This window comes from Pollicipes pollicipes, unplaced genomic scaffold, assembly GCF_011947565.3.
Source record: "Pollicipes pollicipes isolate AB1234 unplaced genomic scaffold, Ppol_2.1 Scaffold_3087;HRSCAF=3621_pilon_pilon_pilon, whole genome shotgun sequence".
In the NCBI taxonomy this organism is placed as follows: Eukaryota; Metazoa; Arthropoda; class Thecostraca; order Pollicipedomorpha; family Pollicipedidae; genus Pollicipes; species Pollicipes pollicipes.
This window is the reverse complement of record NW_023596225.1, coordinates 25,857,169-25,872,342: the sequence shown is the minus strand read 5'-3', so window position 1 is coordinate 25,872,342 and position 15,174 is coordinate 25,857,169. Positions and strand designations below refer to the sequence as shown.

Below are 15,174 nucleotides of genomic sequence, written 5' to 3'. Positions count from 1 at the left end.
GCGTACCGGATTTCGAGTCGGACCTGTGTGGGCAGACCGGTTCACTGACAGGCCACAAACGGATTTGGACACGCGAAAAAACGGGACAGTCTCCACCTTGCAAGTTCGTAGAGAATGCGGGCGGATGATAAATTGCGAGCTCTTCTTCTCTCCGTTGGCTGTCCAATGTGTGCCATCTTCTGACGGAGGTGAGCTCTCTCGCCCCATACGGAAGAGCGCGTTCCTCATTTCGCAACATGTGCGCACGTGCTCACTGGGCACAATCGGGGAGGGTACATCCACGAGAAAGACTTGACCAGCCTAGTCTACTGTGACCGAGTCACAACATACCGAGAAAACGCGTTGCGTATTGCAGCATCTGCATTATATGACATACTCAACTTTGACCTGATCCGATTGATACATACGAATCGGATACGGAACGTGGTGATTGGTATAATGGAGCATTTGCATTATATGACATACTCAACTTGGACCTGATCCGATTGATACATACGAATCGGATACGAACGTGGTGATTGCTATAATGGAGCGCGTCGGCTACTTAGGCTATTCTGCTGGACGCGGAGCATATGCCTGTCCCAAATGTCTTTTCCACTGCGTCGTCTTAAAGGCACAGGAGAAATGTCATGCTCCCACGTCCGGAGCATACATCATATTCGGTTTTGAGTTATGCATAAGCGCCATTGCGATGTGAGCGGTGATGTAAGTGTTAAACCACCGCGAGTGGCGAGGTCACTTCGTGTCGCAAACCGCACGGCCGGAGACGAGGCCCGGCTCTGGCCGGCGCACCGGCTGCCAGATCGCACAAGGACGGTGTGCGGTCCGGGAATGGACCAATCCGCGGCTGGGACGCAGACGTCGACACCGCGCCAGTTTAGGGCGCAGCCGCAACACACACCATATCTGCTCCGCGGTCAAACTGTGCAGCGATGCAGCGACGGAGCGTGAGCGACAGCCTCCGATACGGCGGCCGTGGCCGCATGCCATTGCGGCCGAGCGACTCCAGGCAGCGTGGCGCGGGGGTGAGACGTCCGGAACACACCACCGAACGAGACCCCACGGGAGCGGCCTGGTACGTCCTGACGGGTGTCAGGCGTCCCCGCCGCTCCGACATCCTGCCCCGTCGCAGATGCGCACACGCCCTGCACGGGCTCGGTCTCTGTATTCACATCGGCAGACCGCACGTCATCACATATCTGGTCTGTGGCTACCCCGCCGCGCCCGGCGCAAACATCAGGTGCGGCTTACGGATGCTGCTAACATATACACAGCGTCCGGCTGGTTCGGCGAATGACAATTCAACACGAGGCCCGTACTTGGGCGGCATCACAATCGCCACCATCTGTTTATGTTCCTGTAATCGCTGGCAATTCATTACGAACGGCTATACGCACGCCACGTCCAGTACGGTGCCCGTTCACACGCTGCGAATCACGCTTACCAATTCCGCACTATATTGATAAAATAATCAGATATCGCCCGCATCCCACGCATTCACACCGCGCCACCTTCCCGGAGACGCGTCACCTGGCCGCCTCCGGAGAGGCGACTTGCATTGTAACAGAGGCGGCCGGCCGGGGCGGCGTCTCACATGGCGGCTCCGGGGTAGCGCTCCACGATCATGCCCACGCCCTGCCGAGCGAGGCTCCCGTCAGGTCAAGGCCCGGTCACGGACCGCCGCCGGGCCGGGCGGCGCCAGCGGGCCGCCCGGCACCACCTCCGGTGAGGGACTCGGCCGACGACACGTCACGCGCATCATACGCACAGCGGCTCGGCAGTCAGTTCTAAAAGCTGCCCGATAGACGGTGACGGGACAGTAGGCTAGCTGCGGATGGCGAACCCGTCGCAGAGAGAGCAGAGGCCCGCCTCCATACACCAAGAGGCGCCGGCCGTGCAGCGGTGGGGGACCAACCACTGCCAATGGATAAAAGAGAGCTGACCCGCCGTCCGGGGCTCGAGGAGAGCAGAGCAGGGTGACCCACCGGTCGAGGCTCGAGTAATAGCGGCCCACCACCCAACAGCGGGGAAGGGTGGCCCGCCGCCCGAGGCCGGAAGAGAGCACGGGAGGTTGACCCACCGGTCAAGGCTCGAGGAAGGGCGGCCCACCACCCAACAGCGGGGGAGGGCTGACCCGCCACCCAAGGCCGGAAGGGAGCAGGAGAGGATGACCCACCGTTCGCGAGCGGACACGGACGACTCACCTGTCCTCCGGCGGCGCAGGCGGCGATGAGCGCGTACTTGCCGTCCTCCTTGATGAGCCGGTGAGCGGCGTGCATTGCCAGCCGGACACCTGCCGGCCAGACACGTCGTCAGACGGCGCTACCGCCCCGCCGCGGCGGCCGGTCGAGCGGCGCGGCACCCGCCCCTGGGTTATCTAGCACCTGCTATTGTCTCCGAGGCAACACATGTCTCAACAACGTGTGTTAGGGGGAATGCGAATATTACACAAAATATCTACCTAACAAGTGTGGTGTAGGTTAATTTTATTGGCATGCATCGGGGTACATGAACAGCACCCAATTATAAGTGCACCCAATTGTATGTAATAGAACCCAAAATGCATGCCGACATCCAATTAGCTGGCAGCGCTTAACAAATTAGGAATGTTGAGTTGAGTAATGAAAAATAAAGCAATCACCATGGGGCAGTCTGTACGGCCCAACGCGCCAGGGGTTCCAGGGGTAGTGTTCATCGTTACGCCCTCAGTAGCTGGCGGCCGCCCTGCCCATCACCGCCCTGCAGCGCCACGAGCTGCCGCGCCGCGCGGCGGCCGGGAGCAGCGCCCGAAAACGCCGGCGCTGGGTCCGACAGCGGGCGGTGCGCGGCCGCACTGCCCGGGCCCCGGCGGGGCGCCGGCCCGGCTCGCACCTGTGGCGCCGAACGGGTGGCCGATGCTGAGCGAGCCGCCCCACTTGTTGAACTTGTCCATCGGCGGTGCGCCCACCTTGGCCGAGCGGCCCATCTGGTTCTTGGCGAAGTAGTCCGAGTCCATGGCCTTCATGTTGGCCAGGATCTGACCCTGAGGCACGGGACGGGGCCGGCGTTACGGGCCGCTGCTGGGCCTGGTCAGCCGCGGGTCAACACCGAGACCTGGCTCCCAGGCACGGGCGGGGCCGGCATTACGGACCGCTGCTGGGTCTGGTCAGCCGCGGGTCAACACCGAGACCTGGCTCCGGGGCACGGGGCGGGGCCGGCGTTACGGACCGCTGCTGGGTCTGGTCAACCGCGGGTCAACACCGAGACCTGGCTCCCGGGCACGGGGCGGGGCCGGCGTTACGGACCGCTGCTGGGTCTGGTCAGCCGCGGGTCAACACCGAGACCTGGCTCCGGGGCACGGGGCGGGGCCGGCGTTACGGACCGCTGCTGGGTCTGGTCAGCCGCGGGTCAACACCGAGACCTGGCTCCGGGGCACGGGGCGGGGCCGGCGTTACGGACCGCTGCTGGGTCTGGTCAGCCGCGGGTCAACACCGATACCTGACGCCGGGTGACGGGGCGGGCCGGGCTCCCCACAGCGACACTGGGACGGACAGCGGAGCCCAGACGGCCACGCCTGCGGGTCCGATCGTGGCCCTGTAGCACGGCAGCCGGCATGGCGCGCTGAGCGAGACAGCACCAACAGAACAGCAACCCTGCCGGGCGCCGCTACCAGCGCCATCTGTCCAGCCTTTGCGCATGCGCAATTGAAACCGCACGCCAGAAGTCCGGTAGAGTGCTAACGAGTGAATCAGAACCACAGAACGGAACTTATGTCGACAACAGAACTGTGAGCGCGGGTGACGCTGCCACTCACGGCGAAGGCCTCGTGGAACTCCCAGACGTCGATGTCCTGCGCCTTGAGGCCGGCCTTCTCCAGCACGCGGGGCGTGGCGTACGTCGGCCTGCCGACCCCGGACGGACGGTCAGACGCCGCAGCGACGCGCCGGCCGGCACTCCAGCAGCAGCGAGGCACGGTCACGAACACTTGGTGACACTTAAAGCGATGCAATTATCTACACCACTCAGATGTTGCTCACAAGCACTTAGGCAACGATACAGACCCTCACACTACTATGCCATTTTTAACAAAAATTAGTGATCCCAATAAATGCTTCTTGTGGTTCGGTTCAGGTAATTCTAGTCCGTTATCTTTAAGTCCACCCGAACATCGCGCTAACTTGCTTCACATATCTTCGTTTTGTCACCAACGTCAAACGCCCACTAACAGGATGTCTCTGATTATCCCGGCAGCGCAGCTGGTCGATCCGTGTGGCAATGACAGTCGGAAGTCACTGGTTCAAGCCTGACTTCGGTACGCTTTTCCCCGACCGCCTCCTACTCAGGAGATGGTGCAGCAGCTGGGAAGTGATCGCCTGGCCGTCGGGTAAACGCTGAACCAATTAGCGCACATGGCCGTGGCGTCCCGGGTATGGTCCGTCTTTAAATAGACCCTTTGGTCCGGTGTCATTTCCCCAGGGCACGGCCTCGCTTTATGTCGCCGGAGCCGTCCTCTTGACGCACCGGGCCCGCGGAGCCGGGATAGTCTGCGTGTGCGCCTGCGTCTGCGTGGTCAGGTCCCTCCCGCATAGATACCGAAAACAGAAACTTCCGTCATGTGTATGTCGAAAACTGAAATCTCTGTCGTGTACGTGCCGAAAACTGGAACCCCTGTCGTACGCAAAGCATACCTGTGTAACTGACAGTGCGAGTCATTAATGCAACCAGAAAAGTCCAAGTGGGGCACCATTTTTTCCTGATGTCTTTGCGCATGTATACGTCTACGAATTTTGGCCAAAATATTGAAGCGCTGCACCCCATCTTTGTCGTCATCTACCCGTAAGATGAAGACAATTTTACAGAAGGCTGTAACAGCCCAGGGGGAGGACATAACGATAACGTTTGCGCAGCATTCCGCCGATGGCCCTGTTCCGCAGGAGCCATCCCAGGCGGCACGATCGTGCCAGACCAACATTCGGCGACTGGCACAAGGCAACAGTTTGACTTTGTCAGCTTCTCCCGTGGAGTGCAGGGTTTCGATCGCGTCTATACGACGGGAGGCCCTGCCGATTTCTCTGGGCAGGTGCGGGGCGCGTTTGACGGCCGCCACATCTCCGGACGCTGTGCCAGGTGGGCCGCAGCCAGGGCGGAGGCTCTGCCAATGCAACGGTGCACAGCTGGCACTGAGTGACCGCTACTGACGTCGGCCCGGGCCGCGCGCCGGACAGCGGGAGGAGTGCGGTCTGCTGAACAGCCCCCGCCTGCCCAGCTCACTCCGGGGCAGACGGGTGGGAGTGATCTGAGGGGTGCGCCCCTCCAACACCCGCCCACCTCACTCCGGGGCAGACGGGAGGAGTAATCTGAGGAGAGGAAAGGAGCTGGCGCGGACCTCTTATTGACGGCGGATAAATGACACCCAGCGAACCCTAGAAGTTAAAGCGCAAATTTTTGTGCTGGACCAAATTCAAGCAGTGACAAACAAAAACGCTTTTCAGACGACAAAAAGCGTGACTGTGAAACCCCGCTTCCTGGTCTTAAAATAGCCGTCGCCATAGTCCAAACTTTTGGACAACACAACGATGTTTTCACCTCATCTCCCTAACTGTTCAAGCCATCCCCACAAAGTGAAGCTGTACCCCGCCGCGCCACGAGCCAAACGCGATCCTCCCCGCCCCTCCACAACCAAGCGCGCCGACCCCCGGCCGGCCGGTGCCTGGTCAGAGCGGGCCGCCGCTGCGCTCACCCCAGCAGCAGCTGGTCCTTGGGGTCCTGCGAGACGAACGTCAGCTCGCGCAGGTACGCCTTGGGCTTCCAGCCCATCTCCTTGGCCTTCTCCTCAGTGGTGATGAGGCAGGCCGAGGCGCCGTCGGTCAGGAAGGACGAGTTGGCCGCCGTCACCGTGCCGTGCGGCTTGACGAACGCCGGCTTCATGGCGGCCATCTTGGCCGGCGGCGTCAGCCTGATGCCGTTGTCCTCCGAGACCATCTGGTCCTTGCCCGGCACTGTCGGCAGCAGGCCGGGTCAGGCGCCGGACCCGACAGGACCGGATCGGGCCAGACCGGACCGGGTCGGACCGGATCAAAACCGAACAGACCAGACGCGATCGAATCGGATCGGGCCAAACCAGATCGGACCGGACCGGACCAGACCAGACCAGACCAGACCAGACCAGACCAGACCAGACCACACCAGACCGAACCGGACCGGACAGGACGGACCAATTTAAGACAGATCAGGTCACAAAGGCGCCCGACCGTTGTAGCTATCTTACGCAGGAATCCTGAATAGACGAACTGACGAAAGGTGACACTTCCCGGTCAGGGTGATTTAACGCGGACTGAGACTGAGACCCGGCAGCAGTGGTCAGTTTCCCACAGCGTAGTTATACCTGAACCCGCTGATGATATCAGACAAGGTCTGACACAATCGTCAATGACCGTCCATACCCTCACGCACGTACATGAAAAGCAGCCGAGCTGGCCTTCGCGTTGAAAAAATGTCCGACTGTGGTGTGTGCTAAAACGGGGCGGTGCGGCCACCGACACCGGCCGCCGCGTGGGGTAGTGCACCCGGTGGTCGGACGCTCGGGATGTTGTAAATGATCACGCGGCGACACGTGTCACCGCTGACGTCGCCAGCGTAGAGTCTGCTTCGCCGGCTGCCGCGGGGACGGGGACGGACAGCCAGGTTCGAATGCGCACTAGAGGCGTTACAGTTGGGAGAGTTTACCTGCCCCGTAAAAGAGGTTTGTGAGTTCTCATACATGTGGCTGTGCCGTTTGGGAACTCACACGCTTCCACAAGATTACGCTCTAGATCCTTCCAACCCAAGACCCAAAACGGAGATGTTATTTCACGTGGGGGCACATCGATGTACAACACAAGTAAGAAACACGGAAATATGAGCGCATGACGTAGACACACTTGACTTTAACGTGCGATCCTGTGGTGGTCAGATCTGCCTGAACAGCGTCGAATGTCTGAAAACGTGCGTAAAGTTGGCTCATGCTGATTCTCGCGTCGTACACCGTTTCCACGCGTGAGCCCCCCCCCCCCCCCCGCCATTAGAGCGTACTCGCCAAGCACTGACCTTTGACGGGGACGACGTCGCAGAGGAGGCCGTTCTTGCGCGCGTCCAGGGCCAGCTGGTGGGAGCGGAGCGCGTACTCGTCCTGCTCAGCCTTGCTGACGCAGAAGGCGGCCGCCAGCCGGTCGGCCGAATGCCCCATCACCTCGCCCGTGCTGAACTCGGCGATGCCCGGCAGCTGGCGGGACACGCGGCGGTGGCGATGATTACCACCATTTGGAGCCTAATGGCTCTTGAGCTCACGTGACCGCGACGGTGGCTGTCAATATGTGACGTCAGGTGCGACCGGAAGGGGAACCGTCGGTCACGTGTCCCACACGGCTGCGGTGTAGCCGTCAACTTCAGCTTAGTTTACAACATGGGGATCTGAGCCCAGCTGACAAGAGCGCATCAAGTGAAATTCCAACGTCGTGCCAAATGCATTCAAACTAGACGGCGAGGCAACCACCCGCAGCATAGACCAAGTGCGCACTCTGTAACCTCCGATAACGGCGCCCTGCCTCTAGTCTCCAAGATGCACACCGCGTTTTCAAACAGGCTGAGTTCCATGCCGAGCCACCAGCGCACGCCCTGCGCGCCGAGCCTGGCCGGCCGCCGCCTCGGCGAGCCGTGGACTGACCTCTGGCGCGAAGAATGAGGGCCGGATGGAGGCGAGCAGGCCGAGCCGCTGGCCCAGCGTCTTGGCGCGGTTGGCGCGCAGCATGATGGAGCGCATCTGGCGCGAGTGCCGGATCGGCACGTCCGACATGAACTCCACGCCGCCGGCCACGCACGTGTCGTACACGCCGGCCGAGATCAGGCCCACGCCTGCGCAGGCCGCAGCGGCACGGCGGCGCACGGCACGCGGCGCGTCAGGGCGGCGTGGGGTCACAGGGTGGCACGCGGGGGTCACAGGTGGTGCACGGCGCCACAGGCAACGTGCGGGGTCACAGGGCGGCGCGCGGGGTCAACAATGCGACGCGCAGGGTCACAGGGCGACGCGGGGGCCATAGCGATGCACCTGGTCAAGGGCGATGTTCGAGACGTCCTGCGTGCGGTAGTCAGGTCAGGCCCGCTGTGCACATGCAGTGACGCGGGATGGGGACGGGGTCACAGGGGACGGCGAGCACCAAGGACAGACTCAGGTGACAATCTAGGCCATTGCCGGCGGTCAAGGTCATCGGTATCGGGTATAGGCGATCCGGTGACGCGGCGGATCGTCCACCGCACTGGGATGACGTCACTGTCCCCGACGCATACTGCACAGATCGCCACTATCGCCCATTACAGGGTGCGCCCGAGCCACTCCACACAGCCCTCCGTCACCCATCCAGCCCGGCTGCCAGGCCCGCACCTGATTAGATAGTGATATATCAGCCCATAAGATAACAAAAGGCAACCGAACGGGCACTAGATGAGCAAGCACCAGGCCAAAGCCGCAGTCGGGCGGCGGGGTCCACAGTCTATCCCGCCGGCACCCGCCACCAGGAGCGTCGCTGCCCGCCCTGCCTGCGCCGGGCGGGAGCAGGCAGGGCCGGCGGGTCCGTCCCACCGGACACGTCTGACCAGCGGCCGGTGCGGCGCCACTCACAGGTGGCGATGGCCGCGTTGGACGAGATGCAGGCCATGGTGACGGTGTGCGCCGGCGTCTTTTCCGAGAAGCCGGCGCCCAGCATGGCCTCGCGCGCGATGTTGCTCGTCTTCACCTCCTGGATGACGGTGCCGAGCGTGACGTAGTCGATGTCGGCCGGGTCGCAGTCCACCTTACGCACCAGGCCGCTGCCGGCCGCCGGCAGCACGGTCAGGGGCGGCGGGGCGTGACGGCGGAAGGCGGGCAGGAGACGGCGGTGCGCGGCGGCGCCCGCCGTCGACGAATGGACGCGGTTTGGACCATACAGGGTACACAGACGTGCAGTATTCAGTTCATTTGGGATGGCGTGGGGTCCATTCTCACACCTTATTTAGCAAAGCTACCCCACCGGGGGTACGTCTTTCGCGCAAAGGACAAGCACCCCCTCGCGCACCGGTTTCGATTCTCCAGCCACATGACGTGATCGGTTATTTTCTAAAGGTCAGTGCTGGCCTGAGGACGGGCTGCTGCAGTGGCGTCAGCTGGCTGCTAAACTAAAAGGGCACGTGACCCCCAGCCGGTGCAGCGGGTCCCGTGACCCCCAGCTGGTGCAGCGGGTCTCGTCACCCTCAGCTGGTGCAGCGGGTCCCGTGACCCCCAGCCCGTGCAGCGGGTCCCGTGACCCCCAGCTGGTGCAGCGGGTCACGTGACCCCCAGCCGGTCGGCACTCACAGCAGAGCCTCGCGGGCCAGGTCGTGCGGCATCATCTTGTTGTACTCGGTGGCGGACATGAGAAACGGGGTGCGCACGCCCTCCACCAGCACCACGTTGGGCTTCTTAGCTTGCGAGGCGGCCGCCGCCATTGTGCGCACGCCACCTGCGGGTCACAACACACGGATTTGAGAGGGTCAGCACACCGCGCGCGGAACAACGGAGACAAGGAGGTACTTAGCTGTGGTGGTTAAACTGGGGCTAGCAAAAAACGTCCTTCCCAAGCTCTCCACTGAGACCCTTTCGACGAAAAGCCTCATCACACACAGTAGATTAGGTATTCCATGAGCCATAACATAACATAGCATTGAGAGATATCTCCCATTCCCGAGAAAAATAATTCGAAGTTACTGCACTGGGCTGTGTTGGGCGAGAAATTCAAGCAGACATTCGGATGAGACTTGGTTCAGACCACGAAACACTACACCAATATCCTCCAAAGTGGAGGTATGGTACTCCACGTGCATCAGCTAACGGAGCACGCGAGCTTTTCCGGTGCTGCCCAGACCGGTACACAGCTACACGCCGTCGGTGTCTTGTCTCCAGCGACTCTCCCACGCAATCTCTGACAGTCTGAGTCATCTCGACTGTGCACACGCTGAACGCCTGACACGGCACCGCCGAGCACAGATAGACGTGCTTTCCGAGACGTGCGCCGGCGCTTACCATAGCAGAACAGCCTCTGTAGCTGGGCGGGTTTGATTTGAAGAACAGCCATGGCGAAGCCCCCTGGGTTGGACTGAGTGCCTTATCACCTGGTGACAGGGGGTGAACGTTAGTTGAAAAGCCGATGCTCATGCACGGGACCTGATATATCAATCCGAGCACGGAACGTTGCAACCAATTCGAAAATCCAAACATCTGCGCTTACTAAGGATAATCCCATGACCAGGGTAATCCTAAGTGTACAGCTCATGACCGAAGTCGAATCCGAAGCCGGTGGCTTCGAAGTTTGTAACTGTAAAACCGAAGCCAGCGGCTTCGTACTTTTAAAACGGCCGAGCAAATACAAAGCCAGCGGCTCAAAACTTTGTAAACGCGAAGCCGAAGCCAGGGACTTCGTACATTGGAAACGCCAAGCCAAAGCCGAAACACCATCAAGTTAAAATTAAGAGGTCAAAGCCCACGCCAAATCTAATGCACAGTGTCGTTTTGCACGGCACAAAAAATCGCGTCTGTTCAAACCCGTGGGGTTCAGAAACATACCAGTTGTTTTGCGGAATTACTAAGACAGGACGGATTGACAACTGACTGAGACAATATGCATTCTGGATGGAAAGTCTTCCGATCACCGTTCTCGTCCTGCGTGTCAGTACACACAGTACGCTTCGGACAGTTAGTTCTGCCGCCGTCGTCAGGTGTTAATTTGTCCTAAGAATGACCGACCAGCTTGCGATTCTGTTCGTGCATGCGTCCCAGCCTAGGGAAGTTATGTGGTGCACTGGGGTAGCCGGTCATTGTTTTAGGAAAGTAAAGTCACAAACGCAGTGAATAATCAACATGTCAAATCCGCAACATTTTAAGCCCGCATAGATCTGAGACCGGACTCATGATCAAATGCGTGTTTTGGCCGAAACCAGTTGTCTGAAATGAGACGAAGCCAAAGATAAAGCTGAAACTAATTGTTCGAAACGGCACGAAGCCAATGTCGCAACCGAAGCCAGCCGTGAAAAATGGCTCAAAGCCGAAGCCAAAGCCGAAGCCACTGGGGCAAACCATGACTTCGCCACGCCCAGGCCGAAACTGAAGTCCTTTCATCTTTTTGCCTGATAACTATATGTTGGAGAGAAGTCAACACTTACAGATTATAAAGCATGCTAAGTGGTTTCTTATGGTTTAATTACACCACGACCATTCGTTGCTCTGACTAAAACATTACATAAATGAGCATCAATTTGACACACATTTGGTATATGAACTGAATGTGAAAGGGCAAAGGATTTTGAAAGGTGATGTTACTTATTCTATTCTGAGGACCACAAACCCAGACAACATCTACTACTCCCTTCTAGCCAGCAGACAGTTCCACATGTTCTGCCACACAGGGATTGGACAAGTACAACCTGCCACCAAAGGCATCCAATGTAGAAGGATGGATCACATGCACCATCTTCTGGATCTGACACTTCCCAGGTCAAAGAGGCGGCCATATCCTCTGAAGCATCCACATAGGTGCAGACCACCTTTCTGTGCATGACTCAGGCCGGGGAGCAACCCAAACACTCTGGGGTTCTTGTGACCCGCTCAACGGGAGGGCCATGGTAGGGATGCAATTTGAGTCTTGTGGGGTGGTGAGTGTAATATGGCGTCCATGTCCGGGAGGACCTCGTAGGCAGCTGGTACCCCACACATGCTGCATTCCACCCTGACAGAGCAAAGTTCCTTTCATGTTGCATGCCCTGTGTCCAGAAACTATCACCAGGGGCTGTGAAACTATCACCAGGCACTAGATGTAAACCCAGAGTCAACTGACTGTTGCTGGTAGGACAGTACTCTTGACATTGTGATTGTTTGACAGCATCTTAAGTTTCACACTCTCTACAGCCTAGCACTTCTGAGTAGCTACTTGCCCCTAGTGTTGTCTCCATGCTGATGAGTGCCTTGGTCCTCCCACAGATCTGATACTGCATTTCAGTTTATGGGAATGGTACTCAAACATGTTTTCTTGGCTTCAAAAAGTCATCAGCTCTGCAGCAAACATGATCTATGAGTACAAAAGTTTACCATGTTTCAGATTTGCTGGAAAAACTCAGCTGGCTATCTGCAGACAGCCTCACCAAATACTGTGTTGTGTTGCTTCTTCAAAAGGTGCTAGCTCTGGTAAACCAGAAGTGCTGGCCTGTGAATTTTGGGAGGCATCTCAGACCCCACATCCTCACATGACAGGATGAAGATTCCTGCTTCTACACAGAGATGGGAAGGGGACACCTGTATTGCCCACATGCTAACCAGCATAACTACCTTACCTGTGACCCCACATGACTTAGTGGGTTTGGCTGTGCACTGAAATCCACCTAGCACCTCAATGTCTACTCTGACCACATAATGGTTCCAGCTTTGCACTCATAGTCATTGACACCTTATTTCAATGCTGTGATGATGAAATTGAATAGCCATGAGCCTACTGTGGACAGCGCACATACATGTCTGTCTTTGTCTACGCTGCCAGAGTGGTGCGGTTGGAGTGGTCTCTGGTGCAATGCTGGTGAATATAGCTAACAAAAATATTGGCTAAGAAGCACATGCATGAGGAGTATGGAGACCTGGAGATGTGGAAGAGGGTGGGGAGGGGGGTGGGGTGGAGAGGTCAGAGGTGGGATCAGGAAACTGGGCCTAGTTACCATCAGCTGAGTTAAAGCAAAAAATGTGCATCATATTACAAACATTAGGAGAAGAAATGCAAGCCCATTCTGCCCGAATTGTGGAATACATATAAGGCCAAATTGGTCTCAGAACATATAGTTCAAGTTTCTGTAATTTTTATAATGGTGCACTTCGGTACCCAGCATGATATTGAGCCACCCAGCCAAGAAAAGATGCTGACTGTAGGGCTCTTCCTTACTTTTTAGAAATGTCATGATCCAACCCTACTAGATTCACATTTATGTGCCCAATCACCTGCCTCATTCTTTGTAGCAAGCCAAGAGAAGCTGCTCACTGTAGGGCTCTCCCTTACTTTTAAAAATGCCATGATCCAAGCCTACTAGATTTACATTTATGTGCCCTGCTACTTGCCTCATTCTATGCAACAAACACATTTCATTTAGCAGTGAATGTTTCATTACCCATTCAGTGATGGCATAGGCATAGGCAGCACAATGAGTGTTCTCAACTAAGGATAACTTCATTAAAGCTTTGCTGTTTATTTAAATGATGATATTTTATTAAGATACACACTGCTTGTAAAAATTATCTATTGAATGTGCATATGTCAGCATGCATGTCAAAGTGGAAGACCCAAATCATGTGCATTATCTGATGACAACCAGCCAGCCATGCAACAGTTATTCTTTGACATTTTGGGCACAGTTTTTCTTGACTGTCAACATGTTCAGAAGAAAAGTTTTTTGGTCTGGTTACAGATTTGGGTTAAAAACTTTCAGACAGATCCATTGCTGACTATCATTGGGGCTTGGACCTTGGAATATGCTGAGCTACTGAGGCTGTATGGCATTGCCTGTCTCTCACCCAGACAGAAAGGCTAAAGACTGCATAGAATGAAACCCATTGCCCATGGTTCCTCAGGCATGCAGCTTCATTAACCACTGTGCTATCAGCACCTTGCAGTGGAAAGATACTAATGCTCTGTGTACTATGGTAAGCTGCTAAATATCTATAAACTGCATAGTGGCTGGCCCATCCTGGTCCATTGAAGATGAGCTACACATAAAACCTAAAACCAACACTGCTTGAACACAATATATATATATATATATATATATATATATATATATATATTTAATCTCCAAAGATTCCACCTACTGCACCTCATGTGCACACAAAATTTATGTGCTAAGCCTGGATCACGCATACACTTGAATAATCCTAGGCCAAACTGAGCTAAATTGCTGGCTTATCTATGCCCGAAAAACAGTTTAAGCTTTTTGTCAAAAGTTACAACATAACTTCTTGAACATGGGCTCCCTGGACACCAAAATCAGTGGTGATCAAGTGCCAAACATGAGCGCTCAAACTGATGGTGTGAAGCTCTGAAACTGTGGTCACAATGGCTGCTCCAGACATCGTCATCATATGGAGTTTTGCAGTCTGGCTTACACTCCCAAAATAAGTGAAATTCATTTTCTTCTCAAATGACATTAACTGAACCCATGATCCAATGTACACCCTGACCCATGATCCGAATTTCAAGTACTTTCCTATATAACAACCAGCACAACGTTTGATGAAATCTACAGCAGGATCAAAATTCAATGCATTGCAAATTTTACACAGCTACAGTGCTCCACGGCTTTGGTAGACACCTTCATAAATGACTTTCATCACGCTAAGTTGCACCCCGCCACCTAAAAAACACAGTTTGCGCGTATTACCTACCTACCTTCGGTGGATGCACCGGCTAATCAAAATGTATGAAGGGAATAAGAATGTTGGCCCACCCCCTTCACTTCAGTGCCTAGAAAGACCGTCTTCCGAAAGCGGCGCAGGTTGAGAACGCTGAACACCCAGATCTGTATCGAAAATAGCAAACCACTCGTAGAGATCTCTGTTTTCACCAATCCAGTTCTAGATGGGAGAAAACTCACCAATCAAAAAGCTAACACCTAAAACTGCTCTGCTACTTCTTTGCTTCGAACAGGTTCTTCGTCTCGGGACAAGCTGTCTGCAAAAATATTCATCTTGTGCGTCAGCTGATTTATTAGAGTTAAAGGACCTCCTTGATTCCGAGGAACGTTCTAATGCTGACTGATCTAATTTATGTCTTTTAACGGCACCACATGATCAGCTCATCAATATTTTACTGCATACTTTTCCGTGCCTCATTGTATATTTTCAGCTGCCCTCCAGGCAGCCACAACCTTTTGCCTGGTTACGTGGTTGGAATAGTATCTTGGTGAAATTTTCATACCGTTGGTACCAGCATATGTAAGAATGCTGTTTTTTAATATTTTATCGATTTTGACGTGAAAGAATTATGTTATTGCATGCATCTCAATCAAATGTCCGTCCGCAGAAGATGCATTCAACAGCAGAGAAGATATACCGTACATTGTAGCGGTCACGTGACCAAAATAACGATCACGATCGTCAGAGGCAAATGGCGTCGGTGCGCT

The 15,174-nt window shown here is 55.9% G+C and overlaps 1 protein-coding gene across 3 annotated transcripts; it reads right to left on the bottom strand.

Annotated features, from left to right (window-relative positions):
• Nucleotides 1-1,148: 1,148 nt before the first annotated feature.
• On the bottom strand, nt 1,149-14,688 carry LOC119114899 (trifunctional enzyme subunit beta, mitochondrial). 3 transcript variants are annotated; one of them, XM_037238959.1, is made up of 11 exons: nt 14,647-14,688; nt 10,049-10,137; nt 9,344-9,488; nt 8,633-8,820; nt 7,682-7,869; nt 7,066-7,240; nt 5,720-5,978; nt 3,794-3,881; nt 2,872-3,022; nt 2,205-2,293; nt 1,149-1,635 (listed from the first exon to the last, which is right to left on the bottom strand). In XM_037238959.1, exons 2-11 carry the CDS (start codon nt 10,098-10,100, stop codon nt 1,591-1,593), a joined length of 1,380 nt encoding a protein of 459 aa, XP_037094854.1. In that variant the 5' UTR covers nt 10,101-10,137; nt 14,647-14,688; the 3' UTR covers nt 1,149-1,590. The 3 variants fall into 3 exon arrangements, with proteins under 3 accessions (XP_037094854.1, XP_037094851.1, XP_037094853.1); XM_037238956.1 differs by lacking the exon at nt 14,647-14,688 and adding an exon at nt 14,442-14,527; XM_037238958.1 differs by lacking the exon at nt 14,647-14,688 and adding an exon at nt 14,438-14,521.
• Nucleotides 14,689-15,174: the final 486 nt, after the last annotated feature.

What these genes read in the sequence shown, in the direction of transcription:
- LOC119114899 (XM_037238959.1), bottom strand. Translation starts at nt 10,100, where the DNA reads ATGGCTGTTCTTCAAATCAAACCCGCCCAGCTACAGAGGCTGTTCTGC. An exon ending in CAACGCGGCCATCGCCACCT is followed by an intron (nt 7,870 to 8,632) that starts GTGAGTGGCGCC and finishes CGGCCTGCGCAG; the next exon opens with GCGTGGGCCTGATCTCGGCC. An exon ending in CGACGTCGTCCCCGTCAAAG is followed by an intron (nt 5,979 to 7,065) that starts GTCAGTGCTTGG and finishes TGCTGCCGACAG; the next exon opens with TGCCGGGCAAGGACCAGATG.